Consider the following 24,041-nt stretch of genomic DNA (forward strand, 5'->3'; position numbering starts at 1 on the left):
CTAACTTCTCCTAGGAATGACTTCTTCCTCCAACATCAGGGCTACGGTTTCCTGATTCAGCAGATCTCTGTGGAGTTTTCCAGTTACCGAAAAGCTGTATTGGATGCAAAAGTTCTTTGACAAATAAATAAATTTGCCTGTGCTACACAGGGGGGGGGGCGTGTATTGGGGATTGAACCCTGAAGAGTTTTACTACTGAGCTACATCCCCAACCCTTTTTATTTTGGGACAGAGCCTGGCTAAATTGCACAGGCTGGTCTCGAACTTGTGACCCTTCTGCCTCAGCCTGGCAAGTCGCTGGGGTTACAGACGTGTGCGACGACGACAGGAACATTTGCCTTTAAGGAAAAGTAATTTTAGGGGAAAAAAATCGGAGTGGATTTGATCAGTTACATTTAAGTCAGTTGTCTCCAAAATAGCAAATAATCAGACTAGGTAAATGAGTTAAGAAATACTTTTACAACTTTAAAAAAAAAACAACAGTAACATGTATAACAAGGATTCAATCAGGTTTATGTTCCAATAAACCCTGAAGGGAGGCAGTGTAGGACTCTTGTGCCGGTTTTACATGCGAGGAAACTGAGGCTGAGAAAGCCTACGTGGCTTGCCTCTTCTGCAGGCGTTCAATCTTGGGCGCTCTACTTTCACCTCACCTCCCCATGCGGTACCAGAGTCCCCTCACAGGTGACGGTCCCAAATCCGTCCAGCTCTTAAAGGCCAACGACTAAAGCAGCTTTCTGTCAGAGGGTACTTCCGTCTCCCGGTCCCAGCTGCTCGCGGTGGTCTCCTAGCGGTCACGAGTTGCATCTGGGAACCCGCCCCTCCGTCTGCTAATTGGGCAGCTCTTGGCCTCTGATTGGTTGTTCCCTTTCCGGCTCTCCAACACGGCCTGGACCAGCCGGATATAGGGGCAGGGCTTCCGCTTCCCCCTTCTCCCTCCTCCCGCTTGCCCTCCGATCGCAGTCGCCACCACAGCGGCCGCTGTCGGGCGCGGTGTCGGTGTGTCGGTTGGCTTGTCTCTCAACGTTGGTGTCTGTGCCGTTGAATTGCCCGCCATGGCTGAGCTAGATCCGTTTGGCGCTCCTGCCGGCGCCCCCGGCGGCCCCGCGCTGGGGAACGGGGTGGCCGGCTCTGGCGAGGAAGACCCGGCCGCGGCCTTCTTGGCGCAGCAGGAGAGCGAGATTGCGGGCATAGAGAACGACGAGGCCTTCGCCATCCTGGACGGCGGTGCCCCCGGGCCTCAGCCGCACGGCGAGCCGCCGGGGGGTCCGGGTGAGAGTGCGGACGCGTTTGCGGCGGGAGGACTTGGGAAACTCGGCCCAGAGTGGGTCCTAGAGCTTCCGTGTCACTCGTACTCCTGGCCGAACCAGGAGGTTAGCGAGGAGTGCAAAGAGGAAACGAGACCCCAGCCCAGTCATGCGGAAACCTGGGCTCGGGAAGCCTGACCGGTTCTGAGTGTGTCTGAGTGCTGCTGGTCGCGGAAGAGCGAAAAAGCAAAGAAAATAGGGTGACGGTCATGTTCGGGAGCTCGAAGAAGCCCGTTCGGTTCAACTTTCCATTAAGCACTTGCTGTGCATTAAGCTGATCTTTGAAGCAGCCGCATTGGCGCAGTTGGGCCAGACTTAAAGGCAAGTCTGAGCCCAGAAAGAACCAGTTAAGAAAGTAGAGCAGAAAAAATTAATAACAGTGGTACCGTTGTCTTTTAAGACAGAAACAAAAATGGTAATGCAAGTCAGCAGTTAAGCACTTGAGATGCAGTACTGAGTGTTGGGTTACAGGGAGGAACGAAGGAGTAAGGAACTGAAAAAAGATGGTCTAACCCTGAAGAAGGAAACCCCAGCCAAGAGAGAGAGGAGTTTACCATTGTTGAGAGTATCACACAGCTATGACTTTTGGAGCTCTTCTCCCTTTGGAAACAGCTTTGGTTTTCAGTATTGCCTTAAGGAGAAACCAAGATTGGCCTGGACCAATCAGGGAGGGGGAAAGAGGTGAATAGAGAGGGGAGTGTGACCCTTTCCCAGCGAAAAAAGGGACAGGATGCAGTTTGAAATTTTTAAATGCCTTAGCAGTGTGATGCTTAATGGTATTGGGGAAGTGTGCTCTGTGTATCTTTGAGACTCAGAAATCTCAAATTACTAAGCAGACAGAACCTTTTTTGGAGGTAAGGGGGTAGTTTGCAACCTCTGAATTTTTTTTATGATGCATTTTAGCATCTAAATTTTTGTACTACACTACCTTATAAACAAATCCACCCCCCAGTAAGAACTTATGTGAGAATATGTAGTATGCCTAAATATGCAATTTACAACAAGCAAGTAGGACAGAACTGGGTTGTGACCTGTAGACAAAAATGACTTTAAGCGATTATGGCTATAATCATTGAATCTTAATATTTGCCTGAGATTTTAAAAGTTGTACTTTTTAGATCCTTAGTTTACCTCTTTCACTTAACAGGAAACTGAATCCTAGAGAGAGAGATGACTTGATTAAAAAATAACAAGCTAGTAGCTGAGCCCCAAGTCTCAGCACCTTTAAACTACCACATTCTGTTGAAGTTTTTTTTAGCCAAGGTGTGATGGCATAAAAAAAAAGGCATTGCAGCTGTTCCTGGGTAGGACAAAATTGGGAGAAGTAGTACCCATAGTTAGAAGAATACTATGATTTGAGGACAGTGTTATTCTTTTTTTTTTTTTTCTTACATACATGACAATAGTGGAGTACATTACATTCATAATTATCCATTCACAGCACAATTTAACAGCGTTATTCTTGTTCACTGTTTTATCTGCATTATGTAGCAGGGTATCTGGTTGTCCACGTACTTCACAAAAGAAGTGGGCAGAGTGAGTCTTGTATCTATCATGCAGCTATTGGGGGTAGGCTGTTTGGGAAGATAAAAAAGAAGAGAAGAGTAGATATATGGGCCCTTTGTGTATCAAGCCTTCAGCAAAGGGAAGGAAAAGGATGATTGCTGACTTAGTTCCTGGGAAAGATGTTCTTAGTAAACTAAGCATTTAATGACTTAATGCCAGATCCCTGACAGTGTAATTGAGGTTGTTAATAGTGCAGGGTCAGCACTTCCTTTAGGAATTAGAGAACTTGTTGGATGTACACTAGTGATTACTGTCTGTCCTATCCTATGTTACTTAGTTGTAAGTTTAGCTTTGTGGTCTTCAGGCAATTTATATAACTATCAATGATTGCCAATCTCAGTTTACTTCTCTGTAAAAGGTGCATAATATATTTCACATAGTGTTTTGATGAATACTAAAGAGTATCTCTGAGTGCTTACCTGGTGTATGGTAAGCATCCATCCTTGGGGGAAGTTCCAAAGATGGAGGATGGGCACAAGCCCAAAACAGGGTTGAGTCTTGGTGATCCTCAGGTGATCCAAAGAAGAGACATAAGTTTGAAGGTAGGAGGTAACCAACCTGGATGAAGTAGCTTGGGGGATATTGAGAAGAATGAGTGGTCAAAAAGGAAACAGCACAAGTGAAATTAATTGAAAACCCCCCATCATGAGGGCTGATGGGGAGGAGAACAGTGATTTTAAGTAGCTACAGAGAAATATAGCAACAAGGCACTATTTGTTATTTCTGACAAATCCTTTATTGGAGGAGAAAGAAAAGGGGTAGATGAATTGAAGGGAAGCTTTCTGGAGGGACAGTAATTTTATTGGTAGCACTGGTAGAGAGAAATTTAAGGAAACTTTATGCATAATATTTAAGTACATTGTACATTTATGTATGCCAAGAACTTTATATACTTTGAGATCTATGCAGTAACTCTAAGCTAAGGGGTAGTGTCATCACATTTCAGATGAGAACTGATCACTGTGGAAGTTAAGTAACTAAGGTAGCAAGCTAATCAGCGGCTCAAACCTGAGTTGGCTTGACTTGAAATGTATGGGGAATGTGAGAGGTTGAAGGTGGGTTTGGAAGTTTTTTCCGCTTTGGAAATTTACTCTGGCCCTTCTTTCTTTCTGGAGTTCCTAAAATGCCCTAGAAAATTTCCTCTGGATCATTGAGTTTTTTGTTTTTTAAATTTATTTATTAGGATCATTGAGTTGTTTCTCTTAGCTGTTCTCATAAGTTAAGGTCCCTAGATGTTCTTTTTGTATGTTTCTTTAACGATGGACTCTCCTTTGACTTGGTTTAGTTGCTGATTCATACAAGAATGTCAGTACTGTAGTACATAACTGATGAAGAGCTCAAAGCTCTGGATAAGTCTTCAGACCTAAAGGACAGGCAGCATGTGATTTAGGAGGAATGGGGGAGGGTTGTTTTTAGTTTTGTATAGGGAGTAGTGATCAAAGTCTCTTCTTTTGAAAGTGGCCCTGGGCTGGAATATATTAACTGGATAATAGGTATGTTAGCTGTGATATATTAACTATAATGTAGACTTAGCCAGAGTAACCAATGTGTTCTCTAGCATTCAAACTATCTCACTCTTTTAATCCCAAATAGATTAAAGATAGAAATTTTTTAAAGTACCAGAAGAAAAGTGAATATCTGTTTCACAGTAGGAAAGACCTTCAGCATAAAAGCAGATGTAGAAATCAAAGAAAAAGTTAATTATGACTACATACTACATACAAAGTGTTAAACATTAAGTAGTATTTCTAGACACCAAAGGCCATAAGCCAAATTAAAAGACAAAATGGAAAATATTTGCAATATGAAAGTACTACTAATAGAGAATACAAAATATAGCCAAAAAAAAATTTAGGCAAAACTCTGGTAAAGAAGAAACTCAAATGTAGATGTTAATTTATCTGGTAGGTAATAAGATTGGCACAGCAAAGCCTCCATGAAGGTTTTTTTTTTTTTCCTGCTTTCAGATTAACAAAAATTTAAAAACACAGTAGTCTATAGTATTAATGAAGGTCTGAGAAATGGGGTACTCATGAGCTGCTGCTATTAGTAATATAAACTAATAGGCTAATAGGGGCAAATGATTTAATGTTTTACAAGTCTTTAAAATATGTATCATAAAAATAATAAAATATGTATATTCTGTACCCAGCAATTCTTTATCATTTGATAATTGATGTCATTGATGTGCTATCAAAATACTTTAATTCACTTTTTGATAAACTTTGTTTTCTAAAACTTGATAGAATGTTTTAAAATTAAATGGGTAGGTGGCACACAAACAGCATAAAGTAATAGAAGACCATTTTTTTTTTTTTCCGGTGCTTTCATAAAGTACAGAAGTGCCTGTGTTTAAGCAAAAGAGTTAAACAGTTGGAAAATTAATTAAGGAAATATGGAAAGTATATTGAAATAATCAAGGTGTGTGCGTGCGTGTGCACACACACACACACACACAAATATATATATGCACACACACAAACACAAACCAGTAGTTGAAACAGATCAAAGGTAGCTGAGGTTTGTTGCTTTGGGCTTAGATCCTATGGTTTGTATTCTTATTATCAAATTAACAGATGATCTTTCCTGCCATGATGGCTTGCTCAGGTTTAACACTGTCTTTTGTTACAGCTGCTGCTGCTGCTGCTGCTGGGGACTTGACCCAGGGCCTCACACCTCAGCTACATCCCAGTCCTATCAAACGTTTAAAGGCTGATTATCTAATGTGCATTTAATGTTTATTATTTTAAACATAAAAATAAGTTAAAAAGAAAATAGTTTCATTCATTATCTGCTCTTTCAAGAATACCTTTTCTTCTCTTAAGGAACCCTACATGTTCCAAGGTTATTTATGAAATGTTGATACATAGAGGTATGTTGCAAGAATTAAAAGTTAATATATGTGAAGGGAAGTGTTTAACACTGTATCTGGCACACTGTAAGCAATAAATAGTAGGTGGTTTCTTAGTAAAAAAGTTGAAAACAATATCACCAGGCATGGTGACACACATCTGTAATCCCAACTACTCAGATGGCTGAGGCAAGAGGATCGAAAGTTCAAGACTAGTCTGGGCAACTTAGCAAGACTGTTTTAAAATAAAAATAAATAAATTTTAAAAAGGACTGGGGATGGGCTGGAGATGTGACTCAGCGGTAGTGCGCTCGCCTGGCATGCGTGCGATGTTGGGTTCGATCCTCAGCACCACATACAAATAAAGACGTTGTGTCCACCGAAAACTAAAAAATAAATATTAAAATTCTCTCTCTCTCTCTCTCTCTCTCTCTCTCTCTCTCTCTCTCTCTCTCTCTCTCTCTCTCTCTCTCTCTCTCCCCCCCCTCTCTCCCCTCCTCCCCCTCCCTCCCTCCCCCCCCCTTAAAAAAAAAAAAAAAGGACCGGGATGTGGCTCAGTGGTTAAACACCTCTGGGTTCAATCCCCAAACCACAAAATTAAAAGGGCTGGGGACATAGCTTGATGGTAGAACACTTGCAGAAGCCCTGGGTTTAATCCCCAGTACTGCCCCCATCTCCCTCCCCATCCCATCCAATTTTTTTTTTTAATGATATAGATGAATGGATTATTAAAAAACATTCATCGTGTGTGAGGAAAAACTAAAAGTACAGAAACCTGTAGAGATTGATGATGGGATTACATGGCATTTTCTTCTGTTTTTATATTCCTTTTTCTAAAAAATAATAACTATTTTAATATCAAGAAGAGCATGATAGAGAAATGATCTGTAAGTTTTCAGTGCTCCCAAAGCCAGGGGCAGGGAATTAGGAGAAATAAGAGCACTAAAAAGTGAATAAAATGTTAGGATTGTTTGATTTGAAAATAGGTAATTCAAGTTGGGTTTAATTAGGAATCAGGAAAGTTAAAGGAGTGGTTTGATGAAATCTTTGCCTGTTAGAGGGGAAAACAAGGTTGAGAGCCCCCTTGCCCCAGGCCTCTAGGTAAGCTGTGGTGTTTTTCATGTATTACCCTTCAAGAGCCTCAGAATGTGGTCCACCATAACTACCTGGCATTCCTGTTTATATCCCAGTTTCTTGTATCTTTCAGGTTCATCTCTTCTCATTTTCTTCTACCTAATGTAATAAGATAGTCACTGAAGTTTGAAAAATTGGGATAAAATAATAGAAATCCTACACAGTAGGTAGCAAATTAGCTAATAGATAATAGAGGAGGTCGTTAGAAGCTAAGGTTTTATGGCCATACTGAGGTTTTCAGGAAAAGGCAGGGTAACTCTTTCAGAGGGACTGTGCAACCCTTCCAGACCTCCTCTCTGAGGGCTGTTGTGTTGGCAGGGCTTAGAAATTCATGGTGATTGGGTAACAGAATTAGTGAAACACAGAGAAGGTTTTAAAAATCAAGTCATTGGTTTTAGTGGGGAGTAGTAGATTGATTATAGAGTTTGCTATCCTGAAAGATTATCCTCAGTTCCAGGGAATTATTACCAGTTCAGGAATGCAGGCCTAGTATTGCCAGATCTTCTCTCTGCTTGCCTCTTATTCTTTACCTACCCTGCCCAAAACTCTGATTTTTTGAATATTTTTTACTTAGTACTGTTTTTAATTCAAATATGTTTAGACTGTAGAACCCTTTTCTGCTAAATGGACAAAAGGTATAGATAGGCCTTACTTATTAGAAAGACACTTCATATTTTTTTATTTTTAGTTGTAGATGGACACAATATCTTATTTATTTATTTATTGTGCTGAGGATCGAACCCAGTGCCTCTCCCATTCGAGGCAAGCACTCAACCACTGAGCTACAACCCCAAACCCCACACTTCATATTTTTGAAATGTACTTTCTCATTTAACTCAGAATAGTTAATGGTGCCGCACAAAAAGGCTGGATTGTATATCATATTTTTTGAGTTTTTAATATATCATACTTTTTGGGTTTTATGATTTATATCCTTGAAATACTGGTTTAATTTGGTATGCTCAAATCATAATTGTTTTAGACTAATTCCAAATGGTCTAGAGAAATTAAGTTTAGGGCTGGGGATGTGGCTCAAGTGGGAGCGTGTTCGTCTGGCATGTGTGAGGCACTGGGTTTGATCCTCAGCACATTAAAAAAATAAAATAAAGATGTTGTGTCCACCTAAAACTAAAAAATAAATATTAAAAAAAAAAGTTAACATGTTTCAATTGTAGACCCTTTGGTACCAGACCTACTCCATCCATATAGTGGAGATTCCTGATGCCCAAAGCAGCACCTTAGTTTGAAACTAAAGCTCCACATCTCTGTTCACTGTTGATTTCAGGCCAGATTTTTCTTCTGCATTGTTTAAAACTTTCATAGAGTAACACTGTTCCTCTATGCAGCTCTTCTTCCAGGCTTCCATTTGTCACCTCTCTCAGCCAGGAAACAGAATCTTAAAAGGTTTTGACCTGGTAGCTTGGACAGATTTGTCTATATTTTGGTGAAGTCTTTGTCATTTGTGTGTAAGTACATCTTAGTTTCATAAAATAAAAAATCATTACAATCTAGTACCTACCAGAGGGGTAGCATTTAGTAGCTCAGAGTCCTGCAGTATCCAATACTGTGTTCCACTATATTGTCCTTTGACCCAATATTTGACCAATCCTGGTTGATAGATTAACATTTCATGTCTTACAGATGCTGTTGATGGAGTGATGAATGGCGAATACTACCAGGTAAAGAGTACTCTGATTATGTTGAATGATGATTGAGAGTCTTCCTTTCTTGTGAATTGAATTATCTAGAAAGAGATTCTAGTCTTTTGACTTTCCTGGATATATTAGTAGTTGGTATATTATCTGCCAAAGTGAAAGGACTTAAAAAGTGGTGGCATTGATAGGAAGAACATTCTTTTAAGATGTAATTAACCTGGCCCTAGTATTATCAACCTTGATTTTCAGGAAATAATCCTTTATGATGATAAGAATGGCTATTTAAGTCTTTATCCATTTTTCTGTTAGCTCCCAAATCTTACCTACAACGAAGTAGAGCCACTGCTGCTGGGCATGGTGGGGCACACCTGAAATCTCAGCTACTTAGAAGGTAGATGCAGGAAGTTTGCAAGTTTCAAGGTCATCCTCTGCAATTTAGCAAGACCCTGGCTTAAAAAGGGATGGGGATATAGCTTTAGTGTTAGAGCACTCTGGATTTAGTCTCCAGTACTGGTGAGCGAAATTAATAAATAAGAGCTACCTGGGCTGGGGATGTGGCTCAAGCGGTAGCGCGCTCGCCTGGCATGCGTGTGGCCCAGGTTTGATCCTCAGCACCACATACAGACAAAGATGTTGTGTCCGCCAACTAAAAAATAAATATTAAAATTCTCTCTCTCTCTAAAAAAAAAAAAAAAAAAAAAAAACTACCTCACCTCCCTACCCAGTGACTCTTCATTTGCCTGCCTTTTCATCCTTCTGTCCCTTCTTTTGGGAGGAGGAAGAGGAGTAACTCACCTTCTTTTGGATTATCTTTCTTAGAATTTACTATTTTGTAAATTGAATGATATTAAGTGACCTTTTTCCTGAATATTATAATGGCTTTTAGAATTTGTAGGCTCTAGGTCTTGCTTTGCTATGTACCTATCTTGTTTTTTTTTTTTTGAAGATATCATATAATATGGTGTTGAAAGAGGAAACAAACTGCTAATATGGTTTTCTAATAGGCCCATTACCCACCCACCGCCAACTTTTCTATCATCCACTCAGATCTCACTAATTAATCAGGTCAGATAGCAACCATTCTGCTTCCTTCATGAGACTCTTTAAGAATTCAGTGCATTATTGGGCCTACTTTTTCTTCAGTTAGGCACAGGGTCTCTGGTCTAATTCTTAGGTCCTTGATCCACTTTGAGTTGAGTTTTGTGCAAGGTGAATGATAGGGGTTTAGTTTTACTTTGCTACCTATGGATTTCTAGCTTTTCTAGCACCATTTGTTGAAGAGGCTATCTTTTTTTCCATGTGTATTTTGGGCGCCTTTGCTAGTGTGAGATAACTGTATGTATGTGGGTTTGTCTCTGTGTCTTCTATTCTGTACCACTGGTCTATGCCTTTTTGGGCACCAATACCACACTGTTTTTGTTACTATGTCTCTATAGTATAGTTTAAGGTCTGGTATTATGATGCCCCAATCTGTCAACAAATATATGAAAAAATATGTTTAACATCTCTAGTAATTAGAGAAATGCAAATCAAAACTACTCATTAAGATTTCTTCTTACTCTGGTCAGAATGGCTGTTATTAAGAATACAAGAAATAAGATTTGGCAAGGATGTAGGGGAAAAGGCACACTTACACATTGCTGGTGGGACTGCAAATTGGTAAAGCCAATCTGGAAAGTATATGGAGATTCCTTAAAAAACTTGGAATGGAACCACCTTTTGACCTAGCTATCCCATTCCTTTGTTTAAACCCAAGGGACTTAAAAATGGCATACTACAGTGATGCAGTCACATTAATGTTTATAGAAGCACAATTCACAATAGCTAAAATGTGGAACCAACCTAGATGTCCTTCAGTAGGTGTTTGGATAAAGAAACTGTGGTATATATAGACAATGGAATATGAGAATGGAAAAGAGAATAAAATTGTGGCATTTGCAGGTAAATGGATTGAGGTGGATAATATCATGTTAGGTGAAGTAAGCCATCCCCCAAAAAAACAAAGGCCAAATGTTTTCTCTAAGAAGTAGTTGCTAATCTATAGAGGGTGCATGGATGATTGCAGGAATTTTGGATTGGGCAAAGGAAAGGGAGGTGGGAGGGGAGGGGCTATGGATATAGGAAAGACAGTCGAATGAGACGGACATCATTACCCTAGGTACATGTAGATTGCATAAATGGTGTGTACAATCAGAGAAGTGAAAAATTGTGCTCTATTTGTGTACAATTAATCAAAGAGCATTAAGAATTCAGTGCATTAATGTTGAAACCTATCAGTATGTGAAGTTGTTAATTTTAAGGTAATTCTTAAAACATTTATACAGCAGCCTCCAGTGTTGTGTGTATCCAGAGGTTCTAATTTTTTGAAGCACAATTCAGAAAGGAGTTTTTGATACTGATAGAACATTAATTGTGTTTTGTGTTAAGGAGACTAATGGTCCCACAGACAGTTATGCAGCTATTTCACAAGTGGATCGATTGCAGTCAGAACCTGAAAGTATCCGTAAGTGGAGAGAAGAGCAAATGGAACGCTTGGAAGCCCTTGGTAAGGAATCCATCTGTCTTTGTTAATCTAGACTCTATTTTTATGCATTTTATCTTGAATTAGCCATAGTGTCCTTGTCTGGTGGGGTTTTTGTTGTTTGTTTTTTTGGTTTGTTTTTGGTGTAATTGGGTTTGAACCAAATTCACTTGCTTGATCTTTGGGGAAATCTTTCTCAATCTAAAGATCACAAGGCCACTGACATTGAGATGCTTAGCTCTGTTGTGTGAGGAGTATGGTAGCCCAGAAAGCTTCCTCTACCAGGAAGGGCACAGTGAAGTTGTGGAAAGAGAGAGCCCTGGACTTGCTATGAAAGGCTGGGTTCAGGGCCCAATCTTACCTTAACCTTCTGTGGGCACCTGGTTAAACTTCAGTCTGTCATCATCCGTGAAAGACGTGTGTAACTGATCTCCAAGGATAGTCTGAGGTGGTATTTATGAAAGTGCTTGGTAAACTTCTTGATGGTATTGTATCCACATGAAAGACATTTACAGTCTGTCATTTGAAGGCTTAGTTTAAGGTAATGCTTACAAAGAGAATGTGAGATATGCAAGAAAACATGCACAATTTGTTTTTCTTAATATCTCTATAAGATAAGTTCGTACAGGTTTATGGATGAAGAAGTAGATAGTATAGGTAAAATAAGTATTTAAAACACATAATTAAGAAGTAATAAAGAAGAATTTCAGCTTGAGTCTTTATTGCTTCAAGGGCCACATCCATGCCTGTGTTGCTTTCTAAGCAAAGTGGGAGTACATAACCATAAGGCTGGGCAGGCCAAACCTAAGATCAGTGCTAACCAATCTGGCCTCTGGTAAAGTGATGTGTATATGGAGAATCAGGTAACCAATCAGATTGGTTCAATATCAGGAAAGATCTCTTGCCTATATCTGGTGCATTGGTGAGGATATAATCCGTGGTTTAAAACACAGAATAGTTGGATAAACAAGGAAAATGAACATGTTTACAACTCCCTTGAATGTTTCCTAGAAATAGGCATTCTCCTATGTAACTACAATGTCATCAATATTATTCCTTAAGAACCAATGATTTTCCAGGCACAGTGGCACATGCCTGTAACCCCAGAACTAGGGAGGCTGATACAGGAGCACTGCAAGTTTGAAGCCAACCTCAGCAACTTTAGTGAAGTCCTAAGTGATTTAGTGAGATACTGTCTCAAAATTTAAAAAATCAAAAGGGCTGGCATTGTGGCTCAGTGGTAAAGTGCCCTGGTTAAATCCCCAATTCCCTGTCCCCTACCCCCATAAAAGAAGAAAACAAATGGAAAAAAAAATGACCCTGTAAAAACATAATTCCTTATTTTTCAGCTGGAGAACCGACATCTGGAAATAGGAACAGACTTGATCCAGATAATATAGCCAGTTATTGCCAAATCTTCTATCTCTGGTCTAATTTATATGGCTTTCAGAACAAAGACACATTTAAGTTTAAGCTTATATATAGCGCACTCATAATAATTCTTTGGAAATATTTGGTATCTGTCTGTCCAGTATGATAGCCACTGACCACATATGACCATTAAGTACTAGAAATGCAGTTAGTGTGCTGGAGATAACTGAATTTTAGAACTTTAAACATATGTAGCTATGTATGACTGGTAGCTACTGTATTGCACAATGCAGCTTTAGGAATACAAAAATAGGTCTTCAGGTTCTAGCAATCTTGATCCTTGCTTCTTGTTTTTTATGTCTTTTGGTTAGACTTGGAAGCAAGTACTGCTGAAGTTATAGAACCCAGCTTTTGTCTTTTATATTTTATATTTTTCTAAAGTTTAGCAATGATTGTCTTCTCCATTGAAAGTATACTATGGTTGTAGAAATTTTCATTTTCTTTTTCAATAATCAAATTGGGTGCCTTGGGAATTCTCCCAAAGAGTTTTCTTTCTTCTTTCTTTTTTTGTACTGGGGATTTAACTCAGGGGTGTTCTACCAATGAGCTATAACTCCACACACCCCCACCTACCTCCCGCCACTCACTTTTTAAATTTTGAGGCAGGGTCTCGCTGCATTGCCAAGACTGGCCTTGAAATTGTGATCCTCCTACCTTTACCTCCAAAGTAGTGGGATTACAGGTATGTGCCACTGCACTTTCCTTGAAGAGTTTTCTTAACTCAAGATGCCATCTTGAGGAACGTTAGACATTTGGCCTTGCCTTTTTATTGAACTGAATTTGTCCACAAATAAAATGTTTCTTCAGTTTCACCTTTTTCCCTGCAAGAACTGTGAGAAAGCACAAGATGCTAAAAATAGAGGGCCAGTATCGGTGGTTTTCAGCTTAGTGCTGGCTGCATTCTCAAATAATTTCTTTCTGTGAACAGTAATAAGAATGGATAGAGAAGAAGGCCCCTCTCAGTGAGCCTTGCTCTCTAAAGGGACTCTTTATACTTTCCTCCTTTCCAGACTCAAAAGAGATTGCATTTAGGCTCAGATCCCATCAAGCTAAGCACTGAGGAATTCTTACTGCCAGTGGCACTTCCTTTTATAAAAAAGCCAGAGGACAATTTAATGCTTTTGCCTAGCATGTGTGAGGCATGTCACCTGCGTCAGTACTTGTGACATGTATTTCTTTATCTCCACTGTTAAAGAGCTGGGGCCTTCCAAGAAACAGGTAACGTGAAGACCCTCTCTTAAAACCCCAGTTCTTGTGATCAAGTTAGAAAGTTAGAAAGATTTCAGACATGTCATTCAGAGTAATAGGACTGAGTTTATCAACCGGAATGGGAAAGGGAAAAGGGACACACTAAAGGGAGAGTGTGGGTCCTTTTACAGGGGAGAGGGACAATGTGCCTCTCTTGCACGCCAGTTTTATTGGTGACCCAGAGAAGTTTCCAGAGGGTCCCAGCCAGGCCTACCTCTTGACTTTCGACTGACAGCAAGGTGACATCAGACTTCAAGTCCCCACTGTCATGGCATCTCTAGGTCACCTTGGCCCTTGTTGACTGGTTCTAATTGGATTCTTTAACCATACATTCTTACAGATTTTATGGTTAGGAGGAATTATCCTTATCTCCTAGAGTTTCAGGATGGATCTGGTCACAAAATTCTCCTTGGTTCCTCCCACTGACATTATCTTGGGCCTGCATTTCTCCTATAGTTAGCTGATAGTTTGCTGAGGAATGCGACATATCCTGTTTATTTAGGCCAGGCAGGGCTGCAGGTAAATTCTTGGAAAAGAAGGCATTTGGGGGTTAGCACAGTGGGCCCATTTTATAGAATTACTGTCTTAACCTTATGTTCCCACGATCCTCATCTGTCTATTCCATAACACCACTATCGTAAGTCTCTTCAGCTAATTGGCTTAGGGAAAACCATGTTTAGTTCTTTATATTTGAGAATCCAATCTAACCCAAAAGGTGTGTTTTCTCGCTTCATCTCTAGAACTTTTTGGGTTAAACTCTTGATGGTGATCCCACACCCAAACTCTTGCAGTTTTCTCTCTTGGGGTTTCTTTGCTAGCTCTGTCTCGTCTCTTCCATGAGCTTAATCTACAGTCTGAGCTCAGTCTGCATATGCTTCCTCTCCCCATTCTCCCTCAATTTAATTCATTTTGTTTGTGAACAGGTCCAACTAATGACCCATCAACTTTGTCAGTGGACTAGGATAAAATGTAGTGAAAGATAAGGAATAGGATCATGAGCTCAAGAGTTGGTTGTGTGCTCATTTTGGCAGCACATAAACTAAAATTGGAATGATACAGAAAAGAATAATATGGCCCCTTTGCAAGGATGACACACAAATTCATGAAGCATTTTTCAAGTTTAAAGGTGGATTTGGTCATGGTCAGCCACCCCAGGAAAATTGCAGGGGATTATATTGTGTTGAATAAAGAATTGGTTGTACAAAAAGAGAAGATATAATTTTATCCTCCCCTTCCCACTATTCTCCCCACGCTTATACACATGTGCCCACACCCACCATAAATTCAGTAAGACTACAGTAGACTGATGAACTTAAATTTGTGCTTTACCTCATTATATTGTCATTTATATTCCTTCCCTTCAAAGATGCCAATTCTCGGAAGCAAGAAGCAGAGTGGAAAGAAAAAGCAATAAAGGAGCTAGAAGAGTGGTATGCGAGACAGGATGAGCAGCTACAGAAAACAAAAGCAAACAACAGGTGAGTCCATGATGTTCTACTGTAGCTTATTTTCCAAGACTAAATCATATCCATTTTCTAGTATCCAGTCCAGGCTCTTGGCTGCTGCCTCTTTCAGTGTGAAATAGCTTTGAAGAGGTTTTCAAGAAAGTGCTTGAAACAAAGGTTGCAAGTCTCCTGGATCCTGTCAGCATAATTCCACCTGTTCTATAGCCATTCTAACTTTAGTGAGTTCAGATCTTTTAAGAGTTTGGTTTGCATTAGCTGTATTGTATTTCAGGAAAAAGAAAGTAATTTCATGGGTTAAGTTCATGATGTGGAAAAAAATGGAACACTGAAACAAAAGGTCAGTTTCATGAATGTACTAGGATCTCATCTGTACTTAGGACATAATTATAGACTTGGACATGGTGCATTGCCTAAACACAACACTGACTTCTGAAAGATGCATAGTGAAGAGGTCCATCAGCATGTGAACGTGCTCTTGTAATTAGGGAGCTAAGGAAGTTTCAACACAGTGACTTCAGATTTAGATTCAGTGGGTATTTATCTGTGCTTTAAGAAAATCTTGAATTCTTCTTAAAAATACTTTTTTAAGATTCCCTTTAATCACTTCCTGAAGTTGAAGTAGTTATGGGGAGAAAATGGGGTGTTTATTTCAAGCAAGTGTCATTATCCATGGGTGACTCCTCAGGTCAGCAGCTGTGGTCTTTAATATGCTTTACTTCTTGGAAGTTCTTCCTTCTTGGAAGTAGCTCACAGAGGAATCTGCAGCCTGGCTTCCCTCAGGGTAGGCACATTGGCTTGCTTTCTTCTGCTGAATTCAGAGTCTACCTTTAACTGAGTATTTGTCACTCCTCCCACTTCAGTGTAGAAGCACGCCAGACTGAGCCTGGGATATTTTTAATTTTAAGGGTAGAGCGTTAGGTTCCTAAAGCAGATTGGGTTAAAAGCCTTTATCTCTGGCAGCTGTATTCAGTAGAATCTGCCGGGAAGAGGGGGGGGGGCATGACTAACTGCTTTGCCAGCAGCAAATGCTGTTGTGGGGCAACTGTGACAGAATGGAGGGCCACTTTCTTTCATAGAGCCAGCCCTTCCTTCATTCTTTGAATCCCTTTGGACATCCTTGGTTCTATCAGCTCTCCAGTAGATGCCATAGCTCTTTCCTGGTCACCTTCCTTAGGGGGACACACACTCAGAGTGCTTGTCGGGTTCCATTTGAAATTTTGTGGCAACAATGTCTGTGTGTCTAGTTGCTGCAGGTGATGGCTGCAATCCAGCCTACCCAGGGCTGCTGTTGTGTTTGTGGTCAGCATGAAGTTCTGACATCTCTGGTCTCCTTTACCCTGTGCTTACTCAAGATGATTGCCACCTCCCGCCCGCTCCAGGTGCAAGTCCAGATCTGTAAAGAAAGATGAGTGGATGCAGTTATGTTCCCCAGCAAGCTGCCTCAGAACTCAGGTCTGCTCTGAAATACTTGCCAGAATATGCTGCCCTTCCCCGTGCAGGGTCTGTGAACCTTCAGCAACTTGACATACAGATTTTCAAACTTGATGAACATGTTAGAAAGTAGCTTCTTATTGCAGAAATTTCTTTAAGGCAATTTTGCTGGACTCTGAAAAGAAAGGGCTTCCTCTCTATGTATAGAATTAGGTGCTCTTGTAGATAGATAGATAGATAGATAGATAGATATGGGGTGGATCTCTCCAGGCTTGGAGATAGGGCTGTGGTGTCTTTCTTGGAATTGTAGAATGTTATGTTGGCTGTTCTCAGGTTTACCTCTCAAGTTCCAGAGAGGAGAAGGGACTGACCCACCCCACACTGAGCACATGGAACTGTTTAGAAAGCAGGTATTTACCTCAGAAACTGCAGCACAGGCCTGAACCTGCTTATGTAAAACTAGAGACATGCTAGCCACTGTCACCAGGGTCCTAGGACAGAAGGGATGATTTTCATACATCATTCCAGTGTTTGTCAGAGGGTAGAGGTGGCAGCTGTTTAAGATAGGGGACTTCTTCCGATGGCATATAACCGCCCCTGGAGGAGAGTCTAATATTGCTGACTTTCCCCATCCATGTTTGCCTCCACATTTTAGAGTCTAAAGGAATAGGTCTTATTAGTGTATACAAAATGACTCATCTTCTCTTGTCTGTCTGATTGTAAATATTGAATATTTTTAGAAAAGAAAATGGGGTGTTTATTTCAAGCAAGTGTGATTCTCCATGGGTGACTTCTGCAGCACCTGGATGTAAGGGGACCCCAGAAATAAGGCAGAAAAGCAGAATTTGAAAGTGGGGTATGGGAATAGAAAGACATCTAGTTAATTGTGTGTCCTTAGTTCCCCTTCTCTTAAGTTGCCCTTACTACTCAGTTGCCAAGGCATTGGGAGCATATCCAAGCCAAGGCCCTGTGCTAGGGGATGGGGGTCGGGCAAGCAGTAGGCAGGTGGAGTCCTTGCCCTGCACACAGAATCTGTTGTCTTTTAGTCCCTAGACTGCATCTCCCTTTTTATCCCAAGTCAGGGCCTAAATATCACTGTACAAGCACGTGAATAATTCAGTGACAGTCTGACAGAATGGAATTCCCTTTCTGGAGGAGTCAAGTTAAAGCATTGACTGTCTTCTGCAGTTCTCTTATGGAAAAAAACTCAAAAACATGTTCTTTTCCAAGCCAGAAGAGAAACTTTTCCCCCTGCCACAGGTGGCTTTTGTGCTGAGACTTTTCAGCTCTTCTGAGGCTTAAAAAGGTTTGGAGGATCCTGATTCTCCACAGTGCATTCTCAGTGACACATTTTCCATGCCCATTTTGGGGCTGTTTATAGAATGAAGTTCTGTATTGTATTTAGGCTTCTGGGAGCTTGTCAAGTAGTCAGGAATCCTCCTCCTTCCCCTCTCCTGGCTTCCCTAAGCCCCACCCTGCTGAGGCTTGCAGTTGCCACTTTCAGATCCCTCTTACTGAGTGAAGAGCAAACAGGTGTGGCTGTCTGCACTTGGTATATAGTTTCCTGTTTGTTCTTCAGGGGCTGTGCTTGTCACTGACTGGCTCCTTAGTCTTGGGGCTAACTGACATCAAGCCTTTTGTTGTAGCAGTGATCCCTTGACAGGAATCATAAAACCTTTATTCTCTTCCATTAGGAGCAAGTGGCAGTTGGAATTAATTTTCGTTGAGCCCTTTGTGTAAAATAAAAGGATGCGAGTTTACAGCTGGCCTGTGTTGCCCTGCCCTCCCACTCACTCAGCCCACTAACAGCTCTCTGCTTCCCTGCTGAGTTATTTTTACAATCAGTCTGCTCTTTTTGCTTTCTCTGAATTTCCACAAAATACCTCTTATGTATAAACCAAAATGGGAAAGACAGAAGGGTATGTGTGAGTTTAAAATAAACTGAAATTAAAATTACTAGATTTTGCCTTCAAATAAATAAGTGCACTTAGGTTAATGATTAGGCATGATTATCCTTTAAAAATGCCCCTTTCATTTGCCCACTCTAAATTGACCTGGCAAAGGATGGGCCAAGACTCCTTAAAGAAAATTCCCAGCCTGCCACAGTGGGTGAGGTGGCTGGATCCAGAAGTTAACCTACCTCTACCCAGTATGCCCCCTTCTTTCTTATCTCAGACCCCTGCCCTGTTGATCGACTTGCCTGTCAGCATGAGCTAAGGAGGGATGAAGTTCTGGATTCTGGATTGTACTTCATCAAAACCAGTTAGGTCTGGCATAGAAATGCGCCAGCTTCTTGAGCAGAGAGCCTTGCTCCGGGACAGCCTTAGCAAGGGACAGATCCCAGGACCTCCAGCTGCTTTTTCTCTGAGACAGGACTTTTGAAATGATGATGTGTGTTCCCATGATATTGAAAATGTATTCTACCCAGCCAGTGTGGTAAAGAAATGGTTGGATACTCCAGGATTTGGGATTAAGTCTTTGTGACTGAGTATATCTGGTGCATGGTCTTGTTCATGACCAGTAACATTTTACTGAGACTGGCAGAAAGGTGGCATAGCTTTCTGAGCATACACAAGCTGGGAAGCAGCTTTACTGTACAGTGAAAAGAACCCAGGCTGCCTTGGCTGTGAGTTCTGAACCCTGCCACTGTGCTGCAGGTGAGCAAATCACTTCTCTCAGCCTCAGTTAATTCATCTGTAAAGTGGGGTGAGAGCACTCAGTGGCACATAGGTTATTGAGAATTGAATCAACATAATAATATATGAAAGGACTTAGCCCAAATATGCTTAATAAATATTGCTGGGGCAGCCCCAGAGCTGAAGCTGCTGTGCTCACTCTGGGAGGAGCCCCATGCTGGAAGCCTCCTGGGGATTAGGATGAAGCCTTGGGAGCAGCTCCCTAGAGCCCAGTTGCACCTCTATTGTGGATATTAGATGTTTCTGCTTCTCAATGTTCTCTCTTTTTTCCTGCCTGCTTGCCTGCCTTTTGGACTTCTTGCTGTCTAGGGTGGCAGATGAAGCTTTCTACAAACAACCCTTCGCTGACGTGATTGGTTATGTGTATGTTGCAAAACTAATTCCTTTTCTTGTTTTGATTCTTTCTACCTTTTGTTTAGAGTTAATGTTCCTTTTATGTCACAAGTTGCTTTGCTTTTTAAAATATTTCAAATTGGCACTGTGGGGATTGCCTGAGTGTTGATAAACTAGGGTATGATCCATTGTTAATCTTGCAGAATTGTGACTCCCTGCACCCTCTGATGATCATTTTTCATATTTGGGGTTTTGGAGGGAAGTGAGTTATTTCCCTTTGAAAAATACAGGTCCTTCATGATCTTGTCAAGGACAGGTTTGGGACTTGGGGTGGACTCTGACCTCTTGCTGTTGTTACCACCACTGCCACTTTCAAGCTCCTATTGTCTGTCTGTCCCCAGGTGGGAAGGAGAAGTCTCCCACCTGGGAGCAGGTGAAAATCCCAGATTAGGAGCCCCAGTGAGTAGCAGTGGGGTATCTGCTTTTCTATACTGAGTCCTTCACATAATAGGCCCGCTGCCTATTCCTCAGACAGAGGAATTCAGTGCAGAGGGGATTGTCTCTGATGGGTGTTTGTCATTGTTTCTCTGTAGTCTCACATGTCAGAAATTCTATTTAGTGACCAGCTTTGAGGTCAAGATAACTGAAGCTGTCTGATATGGGCCACTTCAGCTTTTCTCCCCCATACTGCATCATTCCTGGAAGATTTTTAAGGATTCAGGTCATCAAAGCAGTACTGCAGAAGACCTGGAAACAGTTCTTACTGTTTCCTCCTTAAAAATTAGGACCACTTTTTTATATAGGGGACAAGGGTGGAATAGAGAAGAGCCTGTAGAAGATGGATGGCAGGCTGAGGTCTATAGAACCTGGTTCATGACCTTGAGATAGTCACTTCATTAGAAGACAGAACTAGGTTTCCTGGGCCCCCGATGGTGCATTTGCAATGAGACTTGTGAAATGCTGGATTTACAGGTGGTGTTTGATTTGACTTTTGCACATTCTCTCTGGAGTAGAAATGGAGACTGGAAAGGTCGAGTCTGGTTTTGCTGGGCAGCAGGGTGGCCCATCAAAGCCAGCTGCACGTTCCCAAGCATAGTAAGAGTGGCAAGGGCATGTCTAGCTTACTGACCATCTGCATTGAGCTCATTCTCATTTTCTATATCTGACCTAAAGTTTCTCTCCTTGTTTCTTTTCTTCTCTTCACCTTTAAGCACAAACATAAACCATCCTTGCTACAGCCTAGAACAGTTAAGTAAACCTTTCTCACTGCCCCTAACTGTGTGTGCCATGAAGTCGCAGTGTTGTAGTGGCTCTGGGCTTCAGCGGTGTTTGCCACAGCCATCCCTGTGATAGTGCCACCCCTCTGTCCCCACAGACCGGTCATCTCCATTGCTTTTGCTTTGCCCGTGATGCTTGTTGGAGTAGATGAATATATTGTGTCTTCCTGCCTCTTACCACTGTTCTTTGAGCTATAGCCCCCACCAGTTAGTTCCCAATTGGGGATGGGCTGACCTTGATATAAAAGAATGTTGGAACAGCATCCTGCCAAAAAGCAGCTAACCTTGGCTCTCCTGCCAGTGTGTGTCCTGAGTGGCCCCAGGCACCTGGCTGGAGAGAAAATGGCAAACTTTGGCTGAAGAATGTCCTAACAAACCCCCTTCCAGAATGGCTTTAGTTTCTAGTGCCTGCTAGCATGGGAGCTTTGTCTTGAATTCCTTTTGATCTACCCTGTTTCTCTCCAGCCGTAGGAATAAATCTAGAGGTTATTGTGCAATGACCTGTGGGCTTTTTAGAAGTCTCAAAATTTCCTTGAAATCGGTACAGCCCAGCATAATCTTCAAGTTCTTGATAAGCCTGCTGCTTTGTTCTGGTTAATAAAAGCAGTGCTTAGCTGGCCAAGGACTTACTTTTATAATACTCCTTATGATGAGAGACAGCCAGACAGAGAGACAGTGAGCCCTGAACCAAACACCTGTATTCCACCATTTTACACAGCAGCCTGGGCACCCCGTGCCTAGGAGTGCTGAACATTGTCTGCCCCTGAGTCTCACCTGGGCCAGGGGTAGTTACTCTTAGGTAAACCAGAATGCCACTGAGTCAGGGATGAAGAGACAGTCACTTTTCTGTAGCAGGACAGCTGCCAGGTTGCTCAAAGGGGTTTCTGCCTTAAACCAACATATTGTGTTGTTGCTTCCAGGGCAGCAGAAGAAGCCTTTGTAAATGACATTGATGAGTCGTCCCCAGGCACTGAGTGGGAGCGGGTGGCCCGGCTGTGTGACTTTAATCCCAAGTCCAGCAAGCAGGCCAAAGATGTCTCCCGCATGCGCTCAGTCCTCATCTCCCTCAAGCAGGCCCCCCTGGTGCACTGAAGAGCCACCTGTGGAAACACTACATCTGCAATATCTTAATCCTACTCAGTGAAGCTGTTCACAGTAATTGGATTAATTATGTTGAGTTCTTTTGGACCAAACCTTTTGTCTTTAGAGTTGATCATTGTTTGTGATTGCATGTTTCCTTCAACTGTGTTCTCCCTGGCATTCAGAGAGGAGGGGGGAGGAGGAAGAGGAAGGGAGGGAAACTCCCAATAGTAGCCTCAACCTGTGCTTTTGTGCATTATTCTGAGAATAAATTTCTGTTTCAAACAATATACATGAAGCTTCTTTATTGACCTCAAGATGTGCTACAGTTTGGAGTTAGGCTTGCACGGATGAGGAATTAGGAATTCCCTTTTATCATTTTAAGGACTGAGTAGGAACTGCAATTGGGCACTTAACTTTGCCTTAATAAAATAGCTCCAAGTTTCCTGCTGTGGAATTCTTGGAAATTTTCTTTTTTCTTGTAGTGCTGGGAATTGCACCCAGAGCACTGTACATTGAACTACATTCATAGCCCTTTTTGTACTTAGTTTGAGATAGAGTCTTGCTGAGTTGCGCAGGTTGGCCTTGAACTTGTAATCCTCCTGCTTCAACCTCCCTCCTGAGTCACTAAGATTATAAGCATGTGCCACTGCTGGCTGAAATTTTCATTTGAAAAGGGAATTCTGTAATTAAAAATTAACCCTTTATTGCTTACCTAACACACAGCTCTGAATCATCTCACCAACGTAGACATTTTCTTGTCACCATCCCTTAGTTTAGGGTCCTGAATATTCATACACTTTGGATCAGCCAGTAAACCTGAGACAGGATAGCATGAATGTGTGGCTAGCACCATTTCTTAATTCCCGTAGCATATGGTGGGGCCTGTGCTATCCTAAGGCATTTGATTCATAGTTCTCGTGTAAAATTCTTCATCTAGACCTGGGCTGTCCAGTACTGTACTCACGGGGCACATGTAGCTATTTAGTTAAAAATATATTTTTAGCCCTAGTCACATTTCATATGCTCATTAACACCAAGTGTAGGTAGGTGGCATCCAAATTAGACAGTGTAGGTTATGGAACATTTCCATTATCTCAGAAAGCTCTCTAGAACCTTGCTCATCTTCACAACAGGTGCTTCTAGGAGACTGTGCTGAACACATTCATCATCTACCTGCAGAACCTGCTGTAATATGGTGCCTTTTAGTTGATATTCTAAGCAATTAGTAAAGCCATCTTTTAGTAACTTTTTTCAAGATATTTAATTGGTACATTATAATTATATTAATGAGATTCATTGTTATATATTCTCACAGTAGAACAATATAATTTGGTCAATTTCATTCCTTAGTACCTCCCTCCCTTCTATTTTCATAAGACACCCCTATCTTTTTTTTAAAAAAAAATAACTTTTCCATATAGTCATCTGTTTTTTGTTTTTTTTTTTTTTTTTTTAGTTGTAGATGGACACAATACCTTTATTTTATTTATTTTTATGTGGTGCTGAGGATCGAACCCAGGGTCTTGGATGTGCTAGGTGAGCACTCTACTCCTGAGCCACAACCCCAGTCCCATCTGTTATTTCTAGATTAGAGATAGAGGCAAACTCCTGTAACACCATACCCAAGAAGGGGCTTAGGTTTTGCCATTTTCAAGAAACTCCATCAACTCGCCAGTGCATAATTACGTGTGGATGGGAGAGGAACATTCATTACTTGCCCTTCTTGCTCCTCCTTAGGTAGGCTTTCCTTGGTCTGGTGCCCATTTCTGGTCCTTTTCTTCATTCCTCTCCTTGAGCCACCTCTGATCGCACTCAAGCAATCCCTGATGCTGACAAACCATTTGTTACTACTAGATCTTTGTAATGCCATTCAAGATGTCAAGAGTCCAATTTAAGCAGCAGTTCAAAGGCCTCTCTTCCACAGTGCTTTCACATATTCCCTCCCCTGAACTGCTTTGGCCCTCTACCTAGTGCAGCTTAGTTTTTTTGATATTGTTTTTGAGCCATCATATGGCCCAGTCCTACCTACCACACAGGGAATA

At 41.4% G+C, this 24,041-nt stretch overlaps 2 protein-coding genes, 1 long non-coding RNA gene and 1 other non-coding gene across 8 annotated transcripts in view; 3 read left to right on the forward strand and 1 right to left on the reverse strand.

The window, feature by feature from the left end:
* The first annotated feature begins 917 nt into the window (after positions 1–917).
* Positions 918–22,286, forward strand: Clta (clathrin light chain A). 4 transcript variants are annotated; one of them, XM_005326272.5, is made up of 7 exons: positions 918–1,272; positions 8,500–8,537; positions 10,941–11,058; positions 15,080–15,191; positions 19,616–19,669; positions 20,851–20,886; positions 21,837–22,286. In XM_005326272.5, the coding sequence occupies exons 1-7, from the start codon at positions 1,056–1,058 to the stop codon at positions 22,006–22,008; spliced, it is 747 nt and encodes a 248-aa protein (XP_005326329.1). In that variant the 5' UTR covers positions 918–1,055; the 3' UTR covers positions 22,009–22,286. The 4 variants fall into 4 exon arrangements, with proteins under 4 accessions (XP_005326329.1, XP_021582661.1, XP_021582662.1 ...); XM_021726986.3 differs by lacking the exon at positions 20,851–20,886; XM_021726987.3 differs by lacking the exon at positions 19,616–19,669.
* LOC144377310 (uncharacterized) lies at positions 1,279–6,110 on the forward strand. Its single transcript, XR_013438178.1, has 2 exons — positions 1,279–5,598; positions 5,699–6,110. It is a non-coding gene; the product is annotated as an uncharacterized LOC144377310 (long non-coding RNA).
* On the forward strand, positions 14,729–14,835 carry LOC120890088 (U6 spliceosomal RNA). The gene has a single exon (XR_005734347.1). It is a non-coding gene; the product is annotated as a U6 spliceosomal RNA (small nuclear RNA).
* The window catches only part of Gne (glucosamine (UDP-N-acetyl)-2-epimerase/N-acetylmannosamine kinase), a 77,273-nt gene continuing 68,252 nt past the window's right edge, over positions 15,021–24,041 (reverse strand). The window contains exon 12 of one of the 2 annotated variants that reach the window (XM_078047820.1): positions 15,021–16,572. In XM_078047820.1, the coding sequence (XP_077903946.1) occupies positions 16,523–16,572 (50 nt within the window). In that variant the 3' untranslated portion in view covers positions 15,021–16,522. Of the gene's footprint in view, positions 16,573–22,286; positions 23,829–24,041 lie in introns of those variants that run through there. The other variant, XM_078047821.1, reaches the window with a different exon arrangement.

The sequence above is a fragment of the Ictidomys tridecemlineatus genome, chromosome 4 (genome assembly GCF_052094955.1).
Source record: "Ictidomys tridecemlineatus isolate mIctTri1 chromosome 4, mIctTri1.hap1, whole genome shotgun sequence".
Taxonomy (NCBI): domain Eukaryota; kingdom Metazoa; phylum Chordata; class Mammalia; order Rodentia; family Sciuridae; genus Ictidomys; species Ictidomys tridecemlineatus.

Coding starts and splice junctions, on each gene's coding strand:
- Clta (XM_005326272.5), top strand. CDS start 1,056: ATGGCTGAGCTAGATCCGTTTGGCGCTCCTGCCGGCGCCCCCGGCGGC. Junction 8,538..10,940: donor TGAATGGCGAATACTACCAG/GTAAAGAGTACT, acceptor TTTTGTGTTAAG/GAGACTAATGGTCCCACAGA. Junction 20,887..21,836: donor CCTTGCTACAGCCTAGAACA/GTTAAGTAAACC, acceptor TGTTGCTTCCAG/GGCAGCAGAAGAAGCCTTTG.